Source organism: Anopheles maculipalpis, chromosome 2RL, assembly GCF_943734695.1.
Source record: "Anopheles maculipalpis chromosome 2RL, idAnoMacuDA_375_x, whole genome shotgun sequence".
NCBI lineage: Eukaryota > Metazoa > Arthropoda > Insecta > Diptera > Culicidae > Anopheles > Anopheles maculipalpis.
In genome coordinates this window covers 27,691,856-27,716,813 of record NC_064871.1, presented here as the reverse complement: position 1 = coordinate 27,716,813, position 24,958 = coordinate 27,691,856, and the positions used below count along the sequence as shown (strand labels likewise).

At 41.9% G+C, this 24,958-nt stretch overlaps 3 protein-coding genes across 4 annotated transcripts in view; 1 reads left to right on the top strand and 2 right to left on the bottom strand.

Moving 5' to 3' along the window:
• Nucleotides 1-3,081, bottom strand: part of LOC126558806 (microtubule-associated protein Jupiter) — a 32,784-nt gene extending 29,703 nt beyond the window's left edge. For both annotated transcript variants that reach the window (XM_050214878.1, XM_050214877.1), the window contains exon 1: nucleotides 3,006-3,081. In XM_050214878.1, coding sequence (XP_050070835.1) covers nucleotides 3,006-3,067 — 62 coding nt within the window. In that variant the 5' untranslated portion in view covers nucleotides 3,068-3,081. The remainder of the gene's footprint in view (nucleotides 1-3,005) is intronic.
• The window catches only part of LOC126565883 (uncharacterized), a 482,940-nt gene that overhangs the window by 317,486 nt on the left and 140,496 nt on the right, over nucleotides 1-24,958 (top strand). The window lies entirely within an intron of this gene.
• The window catches only part of LOC126559640 (laminin subunit beta-1), a 379,704-nt gene that overhangs the window by 230,946 nt on the left and 123,800 nt on the right, over nucleotides 1-24,958 (bottom strand). The window lies entirely within an intron of this gene.

The following is a 24,958-nucleotide window of genomic DNA, read 5'->3' as shown; positions in this document are numbered from 1 at the left end:
TATTCTGCTCGCCACACGTGCGTCAATGAAATTCGGGGTGGGCGTCGTAGAGGTGTGGACGAGCAAATGGAGCAAACCTTTGATATATGGGGCATGAGCTAGCACATCACACGGATCATTGCCACATTTCGGTGTCATTGAACGGAGCACTTCAATTTACTCGTTTTTTTTTTCTTTCAGTTCAGCTGTAAAATCGAGACAAATGGGAAAGCGGTGATATGTGCTGTTGAGTGATGATACATTTTTACAATTCATTTTGTAGAAATATTAAATATGCTAAATGGACGTATTTAATGGGGCAATAATAAATTAATTTGAAAAATAAAACATCTTTCTAATCTTATTGCATCGGACAAAAAATATTCTTGTAAGGTGCATTTGATACAAACAATATTTCGATTCCGATTAACTCCTTTCTATTCATTTTCCACATACATGCCCCTATTAAACATCTGTTTACACACTGCACTTATGCATTTAAGACGCAAGTGACGATAGTCGCCAATTATCGAATGAAATTTGTTTAAAGTATTCCCCCGTTAAATCGGTAAACGGCTGGTCAGCAGACGGGAACCAAGCTGGATTTAAAAGCGAAACATAAACCCTTTAGTAAATGTTTCAAATGCACCATAAGGGGAAGATTTCACCCTCAACAGACTTTCTCGAGCAAACACATGCATTGTGTTGTATGCCAATATTTGATCAGGTATCGGAGTGCATCATACTAAATAACTGTTTAAAACTACCCATTAATAGAATGCTTAGTAGAAATCTTTGCAGAACAAAATAGAACGGTTTATTATATCCATTTTCGAAGCTTTGAATATTAATTGCAAACTCACTACACAAGAATAAAAGAAAATCAATAAAAGGTTGGCTCAACACCGACATAAACCAACATGCAGGAAGAGCATCTGGAGCAGCAGTTTGTCCGTCAAACGTTCGCACCCGTTGTCTCTTTTTGTTTGTAAAATTGCACCACTTTCTCCGCCGAAGCGACTAAAGTAAACCACCGTTTTAGCCGCCCATCGGCCACCGGTAACATGACGTGCGCACGCTTATGCTTCATGTTGCTATTGCTGCGTCGGTGTGCCTGTATGCTTGCTGACCACTGTGTACGTGCGCCCGAAAATGTAAGACCTCCTTTTGGGGCCGCGAAAAAGGGAGGCGCCACTGACCGTGATGGGCAGCATACCGTGTGCAAGCAAAGAATTACATACACACCGGTAACTTGCGCTTAGCCCTAGATCAAGGTAATGCAAACGGAAAACTCACATATAATACAGTTTAGTTCGATTTTACACATTTTTTTTGTGCTCCATATTTCGTGCGATTTGTTCATCTTTCCAGTAGTGGAAGCATAGTAAATATAGGGAGCTCTACTGCATTTCATTCGCCGGGCGAGGAGAGAGCCGAGCGCGAGATGCAATAATGGGGAAATTAATAATTTATCACCGAATTACTGCACCGATGCCTCTCCATGGTTGCTCGTGATGGAGACACCCCGGAGGAAAAGAGGGTCAGATTCGACCAACGGAAAGATTTTCATGTAATGCTACTTCCTTGCACCGCAGTGGGTCTTGATTTAGAAAGCAAACTAAACCTTCTACGCTGAACTAGACGAGGCTAAATATTGTGGGTCAAATCACAGGTATTTATATTTATTTGAATATGATAATGATGATCAAAAATACTAAACAATTGAAATTTGATCCATTATCTTCTAAGGCGACCATGACACCATTACGTACATTCATATTAGAACTTGCTTCAGAAAAAACCCTGCCAACGAAGCAAAACCACTTCGACTACTTTCCTTTCATATCAACGATCTAAATGAGTTAATCCGCTCTTCCGTTCAGTTGCCGATACCCTAATAAATAGAAAAAATGTGTGTAAAAGAGCAAAACGAATGGGCAATCGACCAAACGTTCAGTCCTGCGCCGAAACGGACCAGCGAATAAAGGTTTGTCTGAGCATTTCAAGCTACTAAAGCACAGTATTTAACGACTAGCCGATGTCCTTAACCCAGGTTCAACATAATCCAGCACTCGCTTTATTGAAGTATCATTTTTGGCCTACATTTTTTGTGTTTTTTATGTTTAAAAGAACTTACAGGAGGTAGTCTGAAACAGAACTACACTTCATAGGAAATTGTTCAAGCAATGGAATCTAGAATGCTAAAATCAATATACTTCTTTGGGTTCGATATGAACTGAGACTTTTTCCCGGAATGGATTGAATGGAAGATGCACATCCAACCGAGAGCCGTTTATGGGAGGGGAAATATGCGACATTATGCTGCATAGCAAATTAATTTATTCGTCGACACCTCCCCCGAACGTCACAATTCCTTGGCCCCATTTGCCCCATTTCAGAATTAGGTAGGTCGATTATATGGTGGTATGAGATTCACATAGACGCAATTCATATTCGATTTCTAGGTACACGCTTCCTAAATTATTATGAGCACCACAAATGAGACTTCTCCTCGACTGAAAGGACGTGTGCTATCGCTAGGTACGCATTAGCAGTACCCCGAACAGTCTGAGTGGGTCACCCGAAAATGGATTAAACGAGCCAAGGATTAGCATCAACTGCTCTATCAACATAAAATAGAAATTAAGCTCCAAGGTCAGTCAGCTGGTTGGTTCGCATGGGTTTGTTTCGTTGGCGACCGTGGTCTGCGCATTAAAACACGAAAGGACACACATCAATAAATGTTTTGGCCACCAGCTCAAACCATTCGGAAACCTGAAGAAGGTGATTAGGAATAGGAAAAGAAAGTGCGTCACTTTTGTTTGTCTCACTATAGTTTATAGCACTAGCAATATCCGTTTTGTGTTCTGGAATTCAGTCTTCTCTTACAATCTAGGCACTTTGCGAGACTGACTGGTGAACGTGTTTTCGAGGAGAAAATCGATATTTTTCTAAGTAAACTCTTATTTTCATTTCTTTTGCAACTAAATTTCTTTTGCTACAGTATGCTTACACCCATCTCTTACCTTTTCTTCGTGTTTCCAACATTGTACAGCTCGACGTGCTTGAATGCAGCATATGTGGCCATTTTATCTGATTTTTTGCTTTATTTTTTTCCCGGTGCGATACTAGACGGAAGTAAAAGCAACTGACACGGCAAAGGTACGCAAAAAAAAACGAACGTAACCAAACAAAATTAAACAGAAAGCACACACTGATTATCACACACTGTTGCACGCGTATTTGCGTGGATGCAGCTGCAACACCGCTACGTTTACGGGTGAGTTATTTTTGTTGATATGCAAATTGATAAAAATAACGCTTAAAACACGGAAGCTGTCGCAGAGAAGGAGAACAGAATTTTAACACACAAACACAATTAAATACTAAATACAAACGAAGGTTTTGTGGTTGAGCTTGTAAAAGCACGCACTTGTTTCGGCAGATTTTGATGCTACTAGGAATGCCTCGCACAGAAAGCAACCAAAATGGCGTGCAAAGCTAAGGATCCTTCCGTAGACAACTGTCAACTGGACGAGAAATAAGGTCCGCGCTTCGTTGGTATGAGTGCCAGCATTCGCGCTCTGCAGTCTTCTCCATTATTCTACCTTTTTTATGAGTATCCCCCAACGGGGCGAGAAAATGAGAATGGCCTGCTGACGGGTGGACACAATTTTGCGGTTGCCCTAGAATGGTTAAAATCCAAGTTACAAGAGAAGCAGAGAACAAGCCCAAACAAGCTTCAATCGATAATATTGGAAAGAGATGGCCAATCGTCTGCCAGCATCTGCTGGTATCTTTGCTAGTGTGCGTTACCCAAGGAATGCCGCAGTGAGTCATCCGGCAACCATTCAACCAACTAACGGGGAGGGCACCAACAACAGGGGATTCCCTCGAGGGAAAATGTAGGAAAAGCAAGCCACGCAAACATACCGATGGTCCATGAATGAATCCCATATAACCAGTGTAATGATGCTGCAGAAGCTTCGTAAAAGAGAGATAATGCAAAGTTCATAACGCGCAAATGCGAAAATCAGCTTCTCATCGATTGTTTAGAGGATCATGATGGAAATGGTGCACTAGCTTGAGAGAACAGAACAAACATTGCGGCACCCCGGTTCACAGCATCACGACGACAACACGGAGATGACCACGTGAAAGTGAAAACGAGAAAAGCATATTCTCGCTGTGTTGTGCTAAAAATCGGAAAGCTTTAAGTTTGTCTCCAGTCTCTCATCGCTGGGAGCGAATGTTTCAAATTCTGGAAGAGCTTCTTAATGGACCATCTGAGCTATGACGTCACGCTCTCTACGGAGCCGAGATCTCAACGTGAACGACGTTGACGAAGGTTATGGATGCTGTGAATTTGATAACACGTAAAAGATGACAGAAAGCAAACAGCCTTCCGTCATCGTCAACGTTAGAGCGATTTAAAATCAAGAACATTTCATGGTCAGGTTGTCAGTTTCTGGGTTTACAATTGTACACTTATTGTATGCACTTCTACAACGTATTTTAAAAAGCATCGAGCCCTATATTATTTACTCAGAAATAATAATAAATTAAACCTAAACTAAATCTGCCGAAAAAGTGCTAAGCCGCAAAGCAATCTTGATATTGCTTAATGTACAACGAATCATTGCAAATTATAAAACAAAAAAGTCCAAGTCTTTTCCAATGATTATGGTCATCACGATTCGTTCCGTTCACTTCATTTTCACTTCACATCACTCGTTGGTGGTACAATTCGCTCGTAATCGTAATGCTTTCCACCATTATCGTTCCACACCACAAGCTAGGCATTGTAGTTCATTGTCCTAATGTCTTTTGATTTTCTTCTCCTTGCACAGGGGTTTTTCTGTTTAGTTCTATAAAAAAAACATCACACCGGCAAAGGGTACAATACAATTCCCTTTCGACTCAGAACAAGGCTTAATCCCTACGCCTTTGGGGACGAGTGGGAAGGCAACAAGAGGTCTGACTGTCTAGCCAGTTCTGTTAAGTGGTAGTCCTTTAAGTTGCTCCAGCCAGTGCCTACCATTTGCGGAAAGGATATTATGCACAAAAACACTTCACACGCTCGTCGTCCACTGGCTGGAGCAGAAAGCCACAAATAGGCGCACACAAGCACACACAAAGAAACACCACTGTTGCTGCTCCCGTATTTTGTAGCCGTAATGTTCTGCACACAAAAAAAAACACGCCGGAAAAATCGTACTCTCAGTACTACAAATGCACTCCACAGTCGATTGCCGTGCACCGAACAGAAGAAAAAGTATAAAAATAAAACAACAAGCACTAGAAACCCACCACTGTACGAATGCGCACGGTACGAGGCTGGAGTTTGGACTAAGGTTTTATTTACGGTGCTGGCGGCATTTTATATGGGGCCCACCAAAACCCCACACGAAAGTGCAGCATACATCGAGCGAGAGAGCGTATCCCCCCTCGGTCGGAGAGTTTCTTGTCTGCCGGAAAATCAGAGCTCAAATAACGAGAAGAAAATTCGATGTAATGGAATGGAAGCCGTGAGCAAGCCCTATAAAATGAGAGAGTTATTTGTCCAGCCGGCACGCCGCCATCATCGAACCTGTGGGGTGGAAAACCCTCGCCAACGCGTAACGGCGATCTACTCTCGTTTGCTCTCCAACAAGTCTGCTCCGAACATCAGGTCTAGCGTTGATATATCTCAACGCTACCGAAAAGCCCCGTCGGAATGTTGAGAAGCAACATAAAACTCCAACTGGTGCTCTCTCTATGTTGTGAAAATACTCACTTTCTCTCGAGTTTTTCAAAGGAAACGTTTGAAACAGCTCCGAGCAACTTGGAAGCATAAAATGAGGGAGAGTGCGTCTGTGCTAAAAGTTATGCTGCAGCATAGAGCTCACGGATTCACTCACGGAGTGTTAGTGACGATCATACGTATTTTGAAGTTTAAGTAAATCAGAATAGGATTTTTGAAGTTGAATAAAAAGTTTTTAATCAATCACTACCAAGTAATTCTGTTTATCAGACATACCTTCTAAAAGATTTTATGATTCATGCATACAACACACCATTTTGCATTGAACTATTTTTTCAGTGTAGCCTACTATTACTGAGTACTCTATCAAATGGAACTCATTGTAAAATCTCTCACAGCATACCAAATAACAGAGCATTTCTTCTAAATGTCGCTGCAATGCTCCCACAATAGAAAGATGGAAATAGTTCAGTAAAATCACTGAGAGCACGGACGTAAAAATTCTGTGAAATCCAAGCTTTCCGAGAGCGCGAGAAATAGGGTAGCGAAACATATCACCGTCGTGTCTCTTGTCTTAGAGTCAGCTGTATTTTTATTATTTTATTTGTTTATATTCATCCTTACCTTCGTTGCCGGCACTCAATTCCCGCATCTTCGGACAGTTTCTTAAGCTGCTGTCCATCAAACAACCTAATGGTTCGATTTTCGATTTGTATCGAGGAACCAGGGTTTCAGTGGCGAACGTATGCCTTAGTTAGGATTTACTATCAAACAGTCAATTTAATTTTTATTTCCAACACGATGACAGACACGTCACGATAAGCCGGGATTATGAGTGTCTTTATTTTCTTCTACAATTCCTCCTCAGCAGGAAGTATCGCTGACTGCGAGTCTTATGCTTTGCTGACTGTTTTTAGTCCATTTTTTTTTTCTTTTCATTGAACGTTCTACTGACATCGATACTGTCGGTGAAAGTTCTTCTTAAATTCATACCAGCCTTCCTTAAAGCCACTCATAACAACTACAACAATGGCACATGATCTTCTTCGAACGTGTTATTCGTGTTCGAAGCAGTTTAATGTCATTTGCGTAAATACATTGAACAACGCACCGGGCCCAGGGCCGGAACCATGGAGCGTGATGGGCAGAAATTAGTTCTAAAGCTTTATGACACGGGCCATGGCGGCTTGCAGTTACATTAGATGTATAAGAGATTCATACCACAGAACAGAACGTTCGATTCGGTCTAATCCACCGTAAACCACAAAGCGATACAGTCGTTTTGTTTCTCTGCTATCCGCTGCTGTCTTGGTTCAATAGGCCTTTGTCTATCTGTCTTTCCTTCCGTGCCTCTTTGGGAACTGTTATTGTTCAACCGAGTGGAAAGTCTTTTTTTTCTTGGTGCAAATTTTTCTTGCCCTTGCTAATCGTCAAACCTCCACTTCTTACAGCACGAATTTACTCTGCATTCCTTTACAGCAGATCATTTTTTGTGAGCGCATACAGACATTGCACACGGTACGTGATTTTGCCATTCTGCACGTTAGATTAGTGCCGTCAAAGCTACTTACAACTGGGGTCGGGTGGGTAAATGACATTTTATTGGCTCTGACTGTCGACACGCCGCCAGGTGACGTGCGTGATTTGATGCGTTGCCTTTGTTTTCCGCATCAATCATTCGGCAGGGCAGGCGTTCGTTGCTGAACATGTGCAAAAATAATTATTTTCAAAGCTTTTTTGTCTCTTTTGACATTGAACTACCTTGAACAACAACGAAAATATGTTAGTTTGTTTTTCGACTTTCAGAATTTAAGTTTTTTTTTTCGGTATGTTATTCTGATTTCCATAATTCCTCACATTTGAAATTTAACTAAATTTGCTGGTTTGAAAATTTGGATTTTTTTTCCTATTATTTTATGCTACAACCTTAACTTAAACCGTTTTGTATTGAATTACCAACGGAGTATTAATGGAAAAAGTATTTTTTAAATTTAACCCCAACAAAAAATATTAAACCAAACCTTGAGTTGTTTTCGTTCGAGTAAACTATTTAGCTTCATTTTGATGCCTCCCAAAACATTTGCCCATTCATCCCAAGGGGACCCGGTACGTGACACACTTAACAGACTTTTAAAATATATTTTCCCTTTCATTGATGGACAACCACCTGTGCTGAGCCGTGGTTCATTTAGTTGTTTTCTGTGGTTTGAAAAACAATCACAGTACACACGTCCCTTGGCATGCAAAATACTTTTACTCTTCGCCTGAACAGTACTTAAACGGCGAGGAGCGCTGAACGGACATGACACCTCGAAAGAGCTGCTAGGTCCAACCATACCAACACGCAGAAGCATCCCCTCTACAATCATCTCAAGAGTGCCATCGCTTTAAAGTACGCTTTCGATAAAAATCGGTACAACTCGTTTGTTCCCGTTTGGAGCACCTGTTCTACGGTACGATAATGATGATGATGAGCCACGTTTTCGGTTTGGTAATTTCAAGTGGCAATCTGCGAAATTTCCTTTGTCATAAAAGGTGAACCTTCAAACAGGAAGGTGGCTCTCTTAGTTGTGTCCCTTAACACTTTTGCAGGAGAGCTTCTTCTGTCGGATCGAAAGTGTCCGAGGGTGATGGAATGCTCTTGAGGTTCGGGTAAAATAAAAACCCACTTAAAGCATCACTTTCCGTTTATCGATTTCCGGGCAGCCAGTGTGTTGGGGGCTGTATATTGCTTCTATCGATTAGTTAGGACTGAACGATGCTGCATCACTTTCCTCCCGTCTATCTGAATGATTCATCCACCTTAGTGTCGATGGTGAGCGCAGTGATCTTCCAAACATCAGCCGACTGAATCCACCGAAAATTGGGTCGACGAAAATCACGACCGCCTCGAAAATCGAGTTGCTCCTCTAACTATCGTCCCACCGTCACTGTTCCGTTTGTTTGGCCACGAACGCTCGAGTGAACGGAGAGTTCGGAAGTAAGCAACACTAAGCATTAACAGAAGCTAAGCAAAAAAAACGTACACACATACGCGCACGAAAGAAAAATATATCCCATCTACACCGTACGTGGCCTCGCGCATGTGGCATGTGAGCGGAACCAAGCAAAAGTCAGCAGCAGCAGCGGTTTCGCGATGTGGAAAAGATGTGGAAAAGAACAAAACCGACATCCGTAGACCCAAATCGCGGGTAATGCTAAGCTTAGCGGTGGCATTAACGGCGCTTCTGGCAGGTCGGTGGAGCATCCCGAAGCAAATCCAAAATCCGAAACACTAAGAAGAGCTCCGCATCAGCGCTCCGCTTCACATAGAAAGGAAAAACCAACCAAGCCAGGTCCCAGGTGAGCACTCTTTGCGCTTGGACGCGTTTGTGGTGTGCTATGCAAGTAGTGCCTGCTAGTACCGATCATCTTCCTTCCTATTTTCTTCGTCGCAGTTTCTACGTCACTTGCTAAAACAACACAGAAAAAAGTCTGATGAATTTTCCTCCAATATTCCTACCGTCTCTTTATCATTCTCTCACTCTTCTCTTCGCCAAAACGAAAGCCAATTGCATCGGCGGTAGCGGTTCATTTTTTTTGCAACACTCTGCATTTCACCGCAACATCAACCGTCATCACAAAAATCATCAACGATGACGATCCACGTTCGAGTGGGGGAATTCCTGTGGCCGCTAGCCGTAGCTCAGTTGTTTTCTTTTTCGTGGCTGCTTCATTTCATGATTATATTTATTTCCACACATGAGGTGTTTTATGATTTATAGAAACAACAGCAGCAGCAGCACGATGGTAGCCGTGTGTTGAGGAGCGTCGTGTGACGTTCGATGAAATTTCTCGTGTTACAACGGAGCAGCGAAGTGGGTGTGTTAAATTTTCCTTCCACCATCTTATTGGGTTAATGCTTTATTAGCCAAAACGGAATCATTTCTTTGCTTTTTCGGTTTATTTTCCCCATGTCATGTTCTACAAAGCTCTACCAGCAGTGCTTGTTAACATTGACAACATTCTCTCTCTGCTTTTCCATGATTCGCTGTTTTCATTATGTCATCACGTCCGAAACATGATCTGGTGTGCGTGTATTATTAGCATGTCTCGCATCTCGGGCCACCCAAAATACATTTCCCATACGTGTAGGGGTAGATAAAATTTTGCAACGACGGTGAAACATGAGCAAGTGTGTTTTTCGTGAGCGGATATATCCACTTCCGGGTTAATAGATTTCAACATATTTCAAAAAGGAGAAAGCGATGTGTTTTGTATTTCTGTTCAAAGAGAGTACATCAAAATTTATTCCGCGCTTGTAACGCAGCGAATGAAATACAACAGCTAAAAGCTTTGTATTTGCTAAACTGTGACAGTAAAAAGAGATACTAAATAAAACAAAAAAATACTTCAGCACACACTACTATCGATCGGCATTCAAGGTCGAGCACAAAACATTATTCCCATCCATCGTTCCAAAATAAGCACCTTTCGCCAGCGTAATATCCATCATTAGTTTTATTCGATCACAACAAAGAGATTTCTCAAGCATCTCGCAACACTCTTGCATTTCCAAAACTCAAGCAAACATTCCTGGCAATACCAAGAAGAAAACAAAAAAAAACGCATTCCAAACCTTTCGTCGTCTGCTCCTCCCTCCATCAAAATGGTCGAGGAATGTGTATCAAACAGTGCCCGAAAATGAAACTGCCTAAAATCTCGTCAGCTCTCAAAATCAAACTAAGCACCCCGCGGTGAATCTTAAGGAAAACATTAACCAGGGTGCGACCGATTTCGCTGCAAAAGTGAAAGGTGATGTTCCCATCGGACGCCAATGACACTGGGGGGAAACCGCGCAGAGCGCAAGAACGAACGTACAATCAAACACCGCTGGCCAAACACTTTTCTGTGGGATTTGCAAATGGTGCATAATTTCCTGTACAGGCTTCTGTTGAAAGGCTTTCCAGTTCCGTGGCACTCCTTTATGTGTCTATGTGTGTGTGTGTTATGATGCAACATATTTCTACCGGCAACAGAAAGGGAAAATGGTGCAACCAAAACATCTCCCCACACTAGGGATATTAGATGAGGGAGATTGGTAAAAAAAAGGGAAAAGGAAAAACACGCCGTTCAGTTGAGGGCTCAATCCAATCCATCTTCTCCCTAAATATGAACAAGTGGCGATGCATTCATTCAAATTTACAAACAAACGGGCACAGGACGTTCGTTTGCTTTGATTTCATCACAGGCCACAGCTCTCCTTTCACCAAATAGTCAATGGGTTTTGCGGTGCGGTGACACAGGCGCAACAACGATTCTTTTCGTTCGCGCAGACACAAACACACGTGCGTTGGTCACCATTTTTCTTCTGATGATTCATGGGTGCATTGCATCGTTGCAGGATCTGGGACGCTGAACAATATTTTGTGTGTGTGTGATAAAAGTCAGAAAAAAAACCGAAAGGCACATAAATTCCTTTGTGCGGCAAAAGTTTTCAAACCGTGCTTAGGAAGATCAAACCCCAGCCGTGGGGGAGCCGGCTTGGTTGGCTTCATGCGCTGCACGACAAAACGTACCGCAGAATGGATAAGACAGGACAGGTGAAAGGCTGTGTCTAGGCAATGGTATGTGCGCCTCATAATCAAACAGCCATCAGTGCAATCGTTTGGCTGTCCCGCTGTTGATGAAACGTCCTATGAATCGGAAGTTAACTGCAACTTTAATTAGTTCCGAGTCGGTTGAAGCTTATTACTTCTTGCTGATTGGTGGGATGGGTGCACCGTGTAATATATCAGCGTAATCAAAGAATTATTCCATGGGCCATTCGAGTCTTATTCGAGCATTCCAAATTGATACGTGTAAATACGATAGATGCATGACCACGCTGACATTGATTTGATCTGGAACTTACCTACAAAGAGAAAAAAGAAAAAGCAATAGTTAGCAACAATGACACCAGTGAAATAGAAAGGAAATATTTGATTATAACGTTATAAATTCACTAATACACGTTTGTATTAGTGAATTAGTGAATGAGATACTAAAGCATAAAGCACGAAAGAATACTTCAAACTACCCTTACTATTATCAACTTGTCGCGTAAAATAAATAATGTTCTATTGGCTAATATGTACCAGAATACAGATTATGTATGACAGAGTTTAAAGAAATATATTTATATTTCAGTTACGGTTTGTTATGATTATAATACAAAATTTGCCAACGTTCAACAACTATATTTCAACAAATAAACTATCGAACATTTGCAACATTCAACACACCCAGCCCAACAGCATTTGGTAGTCCACTCATTTGCATTGAATTGTAATCTGGTGAAATGCAAAAAAGGTACAACAACTTGTATGCAGTTGCTTCTTGACAAGACCTAGGATAAAAATATTTCTATTTCCATGCTACCGATGCAGAAGCACACTCACACACCTCTACACCAAAGCAGCATGATCGTACCGCGCGCAGCTCGGTACAAAGTCAAACGATGCAATGCGCGAAACGATTATGTTATTTTACATCTTGCCGTGGCCAGCAGTCTAGCTTGGTAGCTGGTGGCTAGACCGAGATTGGGGACTCGAGCGCATAAATTTAGCCACATCGCACGAACCAGAAACGCAAACGGAAACGCAAAACATAAACCGTTGTTGCTCCACTCAGAATGCTAATATGCTGGCTCAATTGAGTGCAACGCGTGCACTCCACTATATCGGTTGGTGTCGTGTAGCTTCCAACACTTGCTTCGGTTATGTCATTCCGAGCACGCCAACCGTCACAGAGGCAAGCAAACGTAAACCCAGGGCTGGGGGGGAAAGGGCTAGGACAGGCGGGTGTTGGATGTTCAGACTGCACGCTCCCGGAGTGGTTGCGGCCCAGTTGGTTTTAGAAGTTAATTCTATTTCTGGAACATGCACGCTGCTAGGCGCTGCAATGCACACACAGTTCTGAGGTGAAAGATATCATCAAGCTAGTCTTTGCTTTGGATGATGAGATCTTGTACCCATCTTGAATGAATCATTTTCACCGGTGGAACGGTGGTGTTGTGATTTGTCTAGACATTTTTACCGTCATCTTGGGAAGATCTCCCGATAAGGCGTTGATGTTTGTAAAAAGATCAAGTCTTTCTTTTTTTTTTTTGGTTGAGGTTTGGTGAAAGCATATTTTTTTATTGTCAGCTGGAACTAGAGTTGAATTATTAATTGCTAGAGTATTGTGTATCGATAGTGAAATCAAAGCCAAAGGTACACAGCATTGAGAGGATTTTTTTTATCGAGATGTTGAGCTGGACAACTACTTTCTCGCTTTCTGATATTGCATGAAAAAATACTATTATTTGTATCGGTGATGCTAGCCCAAACCATGTTGAACGACACCATTACATTATTGTCTCTTTATTGGTAGATTTTTGCATCAATGAAACATCAGCTATGATTGTGGTGACCTATTGTTCGTCCGGTAAAATCAAACCCAAAGACTAGACGATCTCTCACGCACGCTGCTTTTCTCTAATCCCCCTCTACAATAAAATTGCACATTGCCATCGGTTTTACAAATCGCAATAAACTATAATTTGGATTACGCTAATAAATATTCTGACACGTTTTAATTACATCCCCGAGTGGCCTGTGCATACAGTTCGTTACACTTTCGCATTTGCAGAACATTCATCCCCTTTAATCCACGCAGCCCAACGAGTTTGATGACTGCTTTCTACCGATCGTTACCACCCTCTCCAAACACCATTGTTTGTTGGGTGGCCACACTGTGCGCGGATTAGCGGATCCGATTAATTTTCTTCCACTCCGGTCCGCTAGCCACTCTACTAGGCCACTCTATTGATCAGCAATCAGCCACGGTCTAGCGCTTGGTGGAAACACCCTTAGTAAGGCAATAATTTTCTTCCGACCTAAGCGAAACTAAGCCTCAGCTATACTGCTCATTAGAAAAGAAACACGTTGTCAGCCATCGGATTGCAACCCATCCGGTGACGACGGTGTAGTCTAAGGGTCCTAACTGCAACGGGGACCTATAATAAGTGTGTTTTGTCTGGTTCACAGCAAGACGGTGTGCCGGAGGTGCATTGATTCCTTGCCAATCCAACGCTAGTAAATCCGCTTCATTCCGTTCGTCGGTGGAATATCAATGAGATGTTGGAAAAATGCGTACCTCCTAGCTTGCCCGACACCCACCAAGATGTTTCATCATAAGTTGGGGTTCAGGATGTTTTTGACATATTTGTCCCATGCTATGCGTATCCGTACTGAAGCGTGAGGATTGAAAACGCTTTCTTAATGCTGCAGAGAACAGACACAACCGTCACGAGGGGGTTTGGATTGGGGTGTTATGCTCGATGATCTTTCCTATACGATACGGTGATATGCTTTATGTGTCCGTGTCGTAGTAGAAGGTACGAGAATGATATAGGAAGTAATTAAAGTGCAGATACTTGGGTAAGATTATCACCTTACCGTGGGCGAAGGTTGATGTGCGTGTTTCGTTTTCTTGATGCAGGTTTAAAAAGATCGATTTTATCCATGCCGATACGAACGCGGGACATGGTTGCACCATGGTTCTACAAACAATGGGTGGATACTTTTTCTCCTCTCTTTTTTAATTTGATCGAACGTGGAAATTACAAGATACTGTGAGTTTACAGCATAAATTATTATTGAGAAATATATCAACACTTTGTCTTCATGATATATTGATCGTGATACTTAACGAGCTGCAAGGAAAATCTATTTGTGCTCCACCACGAAAGTGCGCTAAAATTCATTCCTGCAAGAGAGCACGTGAGCAGATTTAAAAAAATGTAATTATTTCACGGACTCATGATCGCTGGACAAGATTTGCAGTGTTAGATCCAATTAACCAACGGAACGCTACCTTGCGAGTGAAAGTAATCATGATACACCAGTTCAAATTGCAGGCCATTGAATGACGAAGACATCAAAACGCAGGACACAACATTCTCCATCGAACGACCAACTATTTCATCTGCGAGCTGTTCTAATCAACTAACCCTACAGCCTACACCTTACAACTGGAACCAACGTGGCGCGAAGTAACCTATTGGGTAACCTCCTTGCTTTGCCAGCTGGTCCCTTCATTAGTCACTGGGGAGCAACCACTACTTGAATGGCACTCCCATGACCCGAAGTACGGCGCCGTTTTCTTCTCCGCCAGTGTCCATTGCACGTCTGTTGCATGTGCAATTTTGGGCACGATTGCGGTCATTTAATTGATCCAAACGCTCGGTCCAGGTGGTGGTGTTGCGCTCTGTGTCAGGGAAAAATGTCAGCTTTCAGTGCAGATGAAACACCGTGATCGTGCTCGTGTTTTGACCCACGATTCAATCGACTAAAGAAGAAGGAAATGGATTAATAACGGAGCATAAACCGATCATGTGTCAAACGTTCTGACAAGCCGTGAGATGGTTCCCTACGGTTGTTTTGCGGTGTGAATGGGAACTGTAAGCTTACTCCCTGAGTGATCTAACCAAGGGCCACCGGCCTACAACAACAGACCGAGGGGAAATAATTTTCATTTTGTAACATTTCAATTGATTCCAGCAATTTCCTGATTGCGATGAGGTGACATTAAAGAAATGACAAATGCTGAAATAACCGAGCTGAAACAAGAGCTTCTACAAAAGCTTGCCCCTGCAGCCGACATTATTCAAGCGATTGCACAATCCAAACGGGTCCGTCTAATGCCATTCGCTGGGAAATGGGGGGAAACAAAACCTCCAACGGAGAAATTCACCCTTTCTTGACTATTTCAACCCAGGGCAGTAAATCATTCTGACATGATAAAACGGAAACACCGTCGATCTGTCAACAATCATTAAAACCGAAAGCCATACTGTTTGGTCCACAGTATGCTCCGTTTTATATTGCTGACCCACACGAACATAACACACACACACACTAAGCTTTCCCAAGAGAGTCCCAATCCCACCGTTGGGTGGGTGGGATTATGTTTTAATTCTATTGCCATGCTGTCACTACTTTTACTTTGTGCTCACATACCGCAACAGGCTCGTGCCAAAAGGGAAGAAAGTATGACACTGGAGACGACGGTTCAATACAAGCTCGAGAAAAAAATGCAACTTCTTGCAATTCATTCCGTGGTCTGTGTCCGAGCGTTCGATAGCCGACGACATTAACGAACAAACGAGCCGGACCGGTGCAATTATGATGATAATAATTAGAGAATGAATGATCCTTTGACTTTTTCCAGGAGCAACAGATCGTAGATCGAACGATGAAGGATAGGATGTGAAGGTGAGGTTTGGAGTCATATAAAGCTAATGAGAAATGGAGGGAACAATCGAAATACATGATCAATGAAAATTAGTGCAAGTACTGCGCCAATGCACCATAGTAGGTAGAAGATTTTAAGGCCTATGACTACAACTTCTTTTTGCTGCCAATGAGCTATTTCCAGTTGAATTAATCGATCTAATTTGAATAATTAAGGCACAATTTTTAACAGTATGCTCGTTTCGATAACTTTATCGACTCCCACATAATGTCACTTCCACCATCAAGATATTAATTTCTAAAACTGAAAACGATACGGTCTCATACTAAGAGCAGTTGGAACATCAAAACGACCGCCTAGGAAACGCTTCAAGCAGTACCATTGCAACGACGTCCCGATGCTCCAGTTACGATCCCCGCAAGGGCAAAAAGATAATTAATAAATTGCGTATGTATGGCAATAATTTAATCTGCGTACACGCGTTCAACCGCGAATTCTACGTCTTGTGTGGTTTTTTTTTCTCCCGCTGGTCGCCAGCGGACATAAGACGGAAGAGAAAATTGAAACGACTTCATACCGGTATCTGAACACCTCCACACATTGGATACTGATCGGGTCGGCTATTAGCTGAATAGAAAGCGACCTCATATGGGAAAAACGTTGACCGTCGACGACAATGTCAAGGAGAGTGCAAGAGACGGGAACGGACCGTTGAAATGGGCAGAATCAAAACGTAACGAAACATATGTAATTGTGCGTGAGCCACGATCACATTTCCCGTCAACTGTCGTCGTGCTGCATTGTTATTGTCGTTCATCGTTGAGAAGGAGCATACGCGTGCACAAAAGACTTCAACGCTGGTGAAAGAAACGAGCAGTCAGATACATGTTGGATCAACAGCATTGTAAAAACGAATAAAAAAGGGCTGATATTTTTTCCCTGGCTGCTATAAACGTGCATAATAGGAGTGGAGGTACAGTGTTGATGGATTAGTGACGGATTACATTCCAACAACAATCAATCTACTTTTTATCGAAGGCGTGAAGGTATTTTACGTTGGATCCGGAATCATAAACCTCATTCGAATTTTTGTCATCTTTCTTATTTTAATTCCTAGACTCAAACTATTTTAAGTCAAAGATTATCGAGCGACTTTATAACAAAAATGGTATCTAATTTTTCTACCCATCACAGTATTCACCTCTACACGTTCGCAGTATAAATCACTCTTCTTGCAAAACATTAAGGTGCGACCTAGAATGCATGAAGGCACAATTTTCTCACCCCGGGAAAGGAATGTAGCCGCTGTTCCCTATAAACCTACACCGGGCACATAATTACTCAAGCCTCACAAGAAGGCAGAGGTCGCCTGCATCCAAACTCGAAGATGCAAGCATTATTTTACGTCAGGTTGCCGGCAAGATTGCAAGATGCTCTACCGGGTATACAATGGGATGGAATTTGTTTTCTTCGCTCTCTCTCTCTCGCGAACCGTAGAAAAAATGGGCGCGGAACTTAGGTGGAACGGCGAAGATAATTACCCACCTCCCTATCGGCGTGTCATTTCGCATCTCGATGCGAATGACATCGCGCGTGAATTATGCTACAAACGGTATGATACTTTCATGCGAAAACCAAATCCCATCCTGCTTCATTATTTTGCAAATAAAAAATATCTTCCGAAAGGCGTCTAATAAAACGGTTGGGCTCTTGGGCCGAGGTGCAGCCAATCGGCCGATTGTATCGCACAAAAATAGAACCTGAAATAAAGTTTCCGCGATGGCTTCATTAAAGCACAAATCAACGGAAAACATGAACGACATTAATTACACAAAAATAAATAGTCTTTTTCAAAACAAAATTTGCACGGATCCAGATCGCTACTACTGACAGGGTTGTAATTAATCAAAAATACAATATTGAACATTGTCACTTCACAACGTAGCGCGTCAGCTGTTCAGTTTCTTTCACCAAGATAAGATTCGTCTATGGAATGTAATTTATTTTACTGCTTATTTATTTATCGTACCGTGGAGCTACAATTCAGCAAGTGATCAACACCACAAGGTTCAGCACAGAAGAAAACAAGAGATGAAAGTGAACATTATCTTAAATTTCTTTCATGCCCCTACCAACGAGATTAATATTAATTGTACACCGGAAGTGCAGAGCGATTAGCAAAACACGATAAAGTTCGCAAGAGACAGTTTTATGCCCACGGATGACACACACACACACACACACACGCGCCGGGATGCGATTTATTTTTGGCACGTAACTGATGGTAAAGTCCGAGGCCAAACTACGAAAAACAAAACCATACTACAATCACTATGCCTGTTACACTTTCCAGTTTCTCTCCACGGATGTTGATCATTTGGAGCAAAATGTCACAGCAGTGGTTAAAATCACTCAACCAAAAACACACAAACACATACTGATCCACAAGCTCAGCTCTGCCTTGTTCGTTGCATCCAGATCAAGATGAACCCCATTCACTGTTTTGGCTCGATAAAGTGACTACTGATAAGTTAAATGGTTTATGTATGTGGAAGGATTAATGGTGGTGGTTTACTTTCCACAACATCTTTCGAGTAAAATTAGGAGAAATTTTACGTTGAAATATTTACATCACATCTGTGCTATTTTTGTTTACAAATTATTTCACAAAACGAAGATCGTTGTAGTGATTAGTGATTTAATTCATTATATGTTTTTGTTTTATATTTGTATTGTGCATTTCAATCAAATAAATCATCTTCAAGCTTGGCTTCAGATGGTTCAAACTCTTCAATAAACCGATCACATGTATACATACATACAATAAAAGCAATAATAAACCCGTCCATACTTTATCGAAGCTGACAGTTTATATTGCATTAACAACTACAACACTTTTGCACCCAACCATCCTATTACCGTGGAACTTGGAGCGTCGTTAATGTCTATCTTCGCAGCAATCCTCGGTGGTTTATGCACTGTCTTGCAGCGATCCTCGGTATCCACCCAGCTGGCAAACTGAGCACTCGAAAGCACGGCCCATGTAGAAGGTGCCATTAACTGCCAACGATGGTGACGGACGCAAAAACAAGCCAATGCTTCTGTTGCCGCTCCTACTTGCCTCCGGTCGGTGGATTCAGTAGTACTAGTGGTCACCATCACCACAAAACCAGCCGAGAAATATAAAAGATCAGGCGGAAACATAACGAGTTCGTGCACCGTACAAAATGACACTATCGTACGACGGGGTGCTGTACAGAATTAAAACTTTACGTGTTTTTTGTTCCTCGTCTCAAAAGGCATTTTCTACCCTTCGTCTAAGCGTTCCCACACGAAACGCTGGTGTATGTGTGAAAAATCAAACATCACACTCTGGTATGTTGTTGCGATCTTGTCACACACCATTTCATAATCAACTTGTTCTTACACTCACCCGTCTTGAGAGAGCGTCGTGAGTTTATTGAAGTGTAACTTTGTAATCACATCTGGTACGGCCGATGGTTTTCCCCGTTTTGGAAGATTTTTGTTTGATAGAAACATTACAAAAATTCTCGCCTGAAATGCACTCGAGCATGGTACCTAGCGCGGAAAGACTATTCTATAATGTAACGAAGGAAAGTTGCTACAAAAACTAACTTTAAAATCAAACCAAACGAAAACGAGCAGGAGTGTGAGTTACTTTCAAGAACGGGATCGTGCAGCAAAAGGTGGTAATGTGCAGTTCGTGCATTACTACATCGATTCAATTGCACCTAGCCTCTCCCTTCTGGCCGAATCACGTTATGGGCGATGATGATGATGGCGTCGATGATGATGATGATGATGTTGGTTATGGTTTCATCTTTCGGACCCATTCGTTGGTGGTATCACCGGTTCACATCACCGTCAGTGGACACAGCGTGCAAGCGTCCGGGCTCGTTTGGTTTTATTGAAGAAAGCACCAGCAAAACGGCATAAACGAGCTCGCCACATCTGGTGAATGTTAGAAGGAACAAACGCTGCGCAGCACATTAAACGTTCGTGATGTTGCAATTAAGCAATTAACAGGACTTTACTCTCAACCGATACATAAACACGGCACGTCTCCGTGGCCACCAGGGAAGGAAATATTTACGGAGATTTGGCGAATTGCTGTTCCTTGGAGGCAGACATACATTCATACTTTATGCATCATTTAGCAAAAGTCAATTGATTCGTCAGTTTTTTGCATCGACAGGAAAGTGACGGGTATTGGAAATGATTAGTTAAGTACACAATTTTCTCTGCAATCGATGAAAGAAAAATTAAGTTTAATACATCTTTTAGCAATACTGCCTTAAAAAACTTCAGAGTAGTGTAGATGTATAGTGTCAGTGTGATATTACCGCCATTGTACCAAATAATCAAATTATTTTATACAATCTTTTACATTTCAACTGAAAGAAATGCATGTTACAACCTGCCAAAAAATAAACAATAAAATGGAAATAGAAATTAAATTGTATGCACTGCTCAAATTATATTCAAAATGAAAAGAAAGTAAATGCAATTTACCAATTGCAATATTCATTTTGAGGCAAACAATTTCGCTCAATTACTACGATCCTTTATTTATTCAACCTACAACAAAAAGCGAATGCTGCACCAAAAACCCGCAATTAAGTTATCGGGTGTTATCAGCGAATTTTCTCATTTTTCTTGACACCCCCACTCACTCACTCATTGCTACCGTCAGCGAAACTGTAGACAAAAGTAAAAATTAACATACAGTGCACAAGCGACTCAAACTCTTCTCTACCCAACCTACACTACATCATTACTGTACCGGCAAGTGCAACACTGGGCACAGATATTGTGGTGAGCAGCTTTCGAGTTTCGCTTTTCCTTCCTTTTCCATTATATGATAATTATCGCAATCGGCGGGCTAAAGATTTGTGATTTGGCGCAAGTGCAAATCACCGGCAGGTGCATGAAACCTATTGGCTTCTAAACTATTAACCCCGCCAATGCGGCAAATGCGAGTTGGTTTTTGCAAGGTACGTATTGTGCACAAATTTCACTCACAAGTGAGGTGGCGTGTGTGTGTCGGTTTGTTTTTTGCGAATTAATTTTCTTCCGAATGAACCACGGAAGCTGCATCTGCACAGTAGAAAAGGCGCACTTGCACTTTCTCTCTAACCCTGAGACGTCGATGATGCACTCAATCGACACGATCGTCTCATCGTGATGAGGTGGTATGCCCAAGGGCCACTGGATATCGCTTCGAGGGGTGCAAATTGCGCGACAACCCTTTGCAAACGTAACCTTGCTCTTGCTATCATAATCGCAGCGAAAAAAAGGCCCCCCCCAACGTAGCAATCAGAAGGCTAAAGATTAACTTTTTTTGTCCTTCCTTTGATTGTGTACAATTCGATTTCAACCTTTGGCCCATGGTTCCATTGCAAGTCTCCACTGCAAAGGGGTTGAACGTCACGTTTTCTAATTTCGAATTTTACACTTCCGAAGCATTTATTGGCGATCATAATTAGATTTCTTCTCTGTACAGCTGGGTCTCACACAGGTTGGTCGCAAGAAAATAAAATCCAAAAGAACGTGAAAGGTTGAAGGAAAACCGCGAAAAGGCTTCATGCATTTTGCTGGTCTGGAGGAACACATAATGACCTTTAGGATTAATGAAAAACTAATAGTATTTCCTTCAATAATATTTGAGCCAATGATTTCTATATGAAAATAAGGTGCACATTTTCACATCTCTTTGTCTTTCACTTTGCAAAATTTCAATTATCCTGCAAATTAACATTACATTTGGTGGCCAACTGTGCACCGAATGGTTAGTGCGACTAGCAGCTGGAAAAATTGATCTTTACTGAAATTTGCACATTCACATAATCGAGGAAAAAGGTGATTTAATAATCCTGTTCTTCTACTTGCAAGTAAAAGGGTAAGCAACACAACATATGTCGGAAGCGAACAAATGCATTCACCAGACCACCCATCATTTGTTTCTTTTTGATGACGTTAAATCGCTTCCCGTTTTCTTCATTCCCATTTTAAGCCACTCTCACTCTGCTCTGTGTGTGTGTACGGTAATCGCGCAAATTTCCATAAGCCGCATTACCGGAACCAATTGTTAACGATCCGTTCCTAACGACCTTTCTCCAAGATCTGGTACGCCTGGACGCTAAATCATTAGCGAGGAGGATCATGTAGCAGCAGTAGTAGCATCAGGAGAAGCTTTGTTGTTTTTTTTTAAAGATACATAGAGTAATGCAGATCTTCTCCTGAGCAGTGGGCTCCAGTATCCATTCGCTAATGAGCCCCATTAGGATCGAAGATGGTACGAAATACCGCATGTAAGATGCATACATGGTATCGCTAAACCCACAGAGGACGCATGTTTCTCAGCACTCCGTCACGAACTTGTTCTCGTGAGACGCGGCTGCGATCTGTGCTAAATAGTCTCGTACGAGAGCCCGCATTTCGTACGATAGAAAACCGATTATTTAATTAAAAAGCAATATTTCATTAGCATAATTACATGACTGAACCGAAGCCAAAGCTTGGGAGGGTATGAGAGAGAGAGAGAGAGAGAGAGAGAGAGAGAGAGAGAGAGAGAGAGAGAGAGAGAGAGAGAGAGAGAGAGAGAGAGAGATAGGTCAAGTCAAGCCAGATGGCCCCAGCAATCCGGCGCTTCGAAGAATGGATGCGAAAGAGTGCTTCCGTGTGGTAATGTTTAACAACATTATCACATTCTGGGCCAACGTTTTCCTTTTTTTCACCACGCTAAACGATCCTGTTGCTCGGGAACTGTTATGTTGGTGGGGAATTATGTGAGAACAGCGTGTCTGAGGTCGTGGGATGATTTAATTGTATGATTTACGCTAAACACAATGTAACGTGTGCTTGAGTAACAATAGGACACGTTGTATGGGCGGTCATAGGCTTCCATTGTTGACAAACATGCACCGAAACCCATCCTTCACAGCGCACCTCATTCGGTAAACGTGCTCGACTCTTAATAAACAACAAATTGTCTACAATTAGCGAATGGGTTAGTATTTTGTTATGGTTGTTAGAAGATGATTTTCTTCGCATTATAGCTTTGTGATGCTTGAGAGCTATTCATTACTGTTAATTTGTGTTGACACAGCAGGGAAAGTGAAGGATACAAATTTATTTGCAAGAAAGTAAAACACTCTTTCCAGCAATTTTTCATTCAATCCTTGCAAGAGATTGAAGCAGTGAGATTAAAACAAATAAACGAACTAGTCCGTTTTATCCCTCGCCAGGATGAAACGTAGAAATGAAACATTATCTGTAACGACTCACATGTCTTTACGCTATTACTGCAGTACAATTTAACCTTTTTTGAACATAAACGCGAAGTTCTTTTTCCGGTTTTATAAAAAAATATAATGAAATCGGACGCTGAAAAACTGCACGCAATCACGCACATGCTTTAGTGAACAGTGGTGATGTAGCGAAGAACAAAATAAAGCTATTTGACTGAAAGGATAAACAAATGTTAGCAAAAAAACATGCATTGATTTCACAATAAATATTGGCCGAAAACCAAACACATCATTACTTTCAATCAGCAATTATTATTTCTTTTTTTATAAAAAAATAAAATCACATTTTACCAATACTTTACGATTTACGCCAACATAATTCTAAATAACAAGATAAACCCCAAAAGGACATTCCCACTGGCTAGTAGATTAACTCTGCCGCACCCATTGTGCACTAATGTTTTCAAATATAAGAGCACCGCCCATTTGCGCTAGAAAGAAGCCAATAGTTGGGTCAAATAGAAATGTTGATTCCACCGGTCAGTGTTTAATGCCAGGTGTGATTTAGCTTGTACCAAGCGCAAGAGCAATTGGAGGCAAGATAGAAAGGCCGATCGTGGTGCAACAAATGCGGTAGGTGATCTATCCCATTTATCTAGACACCTCTTGAGAGTTGTGTGAAAGAGAAACAGAACTTAGCGGTGGATAGGCAAAATCCTACAATTCGAGGAAGGCAAGTGTCTGGCTGTAGCAACTGGGTAACATGCCTTGCCAGTAGATACGGCAGAAAATATAGTGCAGAAGGTAAATAGCAACGGCAACAAAATGCATTTTGCACTTCCAGACACCGGTAGACACCGATAGAGTGAGTGCAAATGGAGCTGGTTGGGATGAGCAGCTGCACCTTGGTTTTACGATTATCGTTATTACGATTTAATCTTCAGCTACGAGAATGTGCGAAACCAAGGCGGGTACATCAACCTTTATCACCATTGCCCCTTCTCTCATCTCGTCTCATCTCGTTCATTTCGTGCGTGATCGTCGGTCATGAAAAAATCAAATCGCTTTCTGAAACGATCGGGAAAGTAGTGCTGGCTACCAGCGAGTGGGATGGAATTAAACTCAATGCTAAAACTGAACACTCAGCCAACCAGTGCAAGTGGAATTTACGATGTCGTGCTGCGCCTTCGCCCAAACTGCATGCCCGGCTGTTCAATAGTCGCTTCTAAGACCTGCCGCCGTTAATGTGCCTCCACTGTGAGGTTTGTAAGCTGGGTCAATTGCACTTTACCGAAACCAAAGCTCGACAAGGGCTACGAAAAAAAAAGAAAACAAAACTGCGAAGATGGGAAAGCATTAGGAAAAACTATACTGGCATTTATTTTCGTGCACCATTTGTTTCCCGCACCGCAGCAACCACACCACGCGTAACCTGCCGGGCCTAGGTTCAAGGGTTAATTGTTGCCTTTTGCTCCAGTCAACGTTGGGCCTTCTATCCACCGCCCGTGTACGTTCTATATAGTTTACGTTTGAACTGTTTTGGAAAGCTTGCAGTGCAAATTGCTCGCTGCATAATACAGAAACACTGTGTAAAAGGAAGCTTTAAAATTTAAGCTTAGGAGAGAAAAAAACAACATCACAAACAAACAACAACCCTTTCTCTAGAGCGGGAAAGGAATACTCTTTTTCCATTGCGAGTACATGCAGT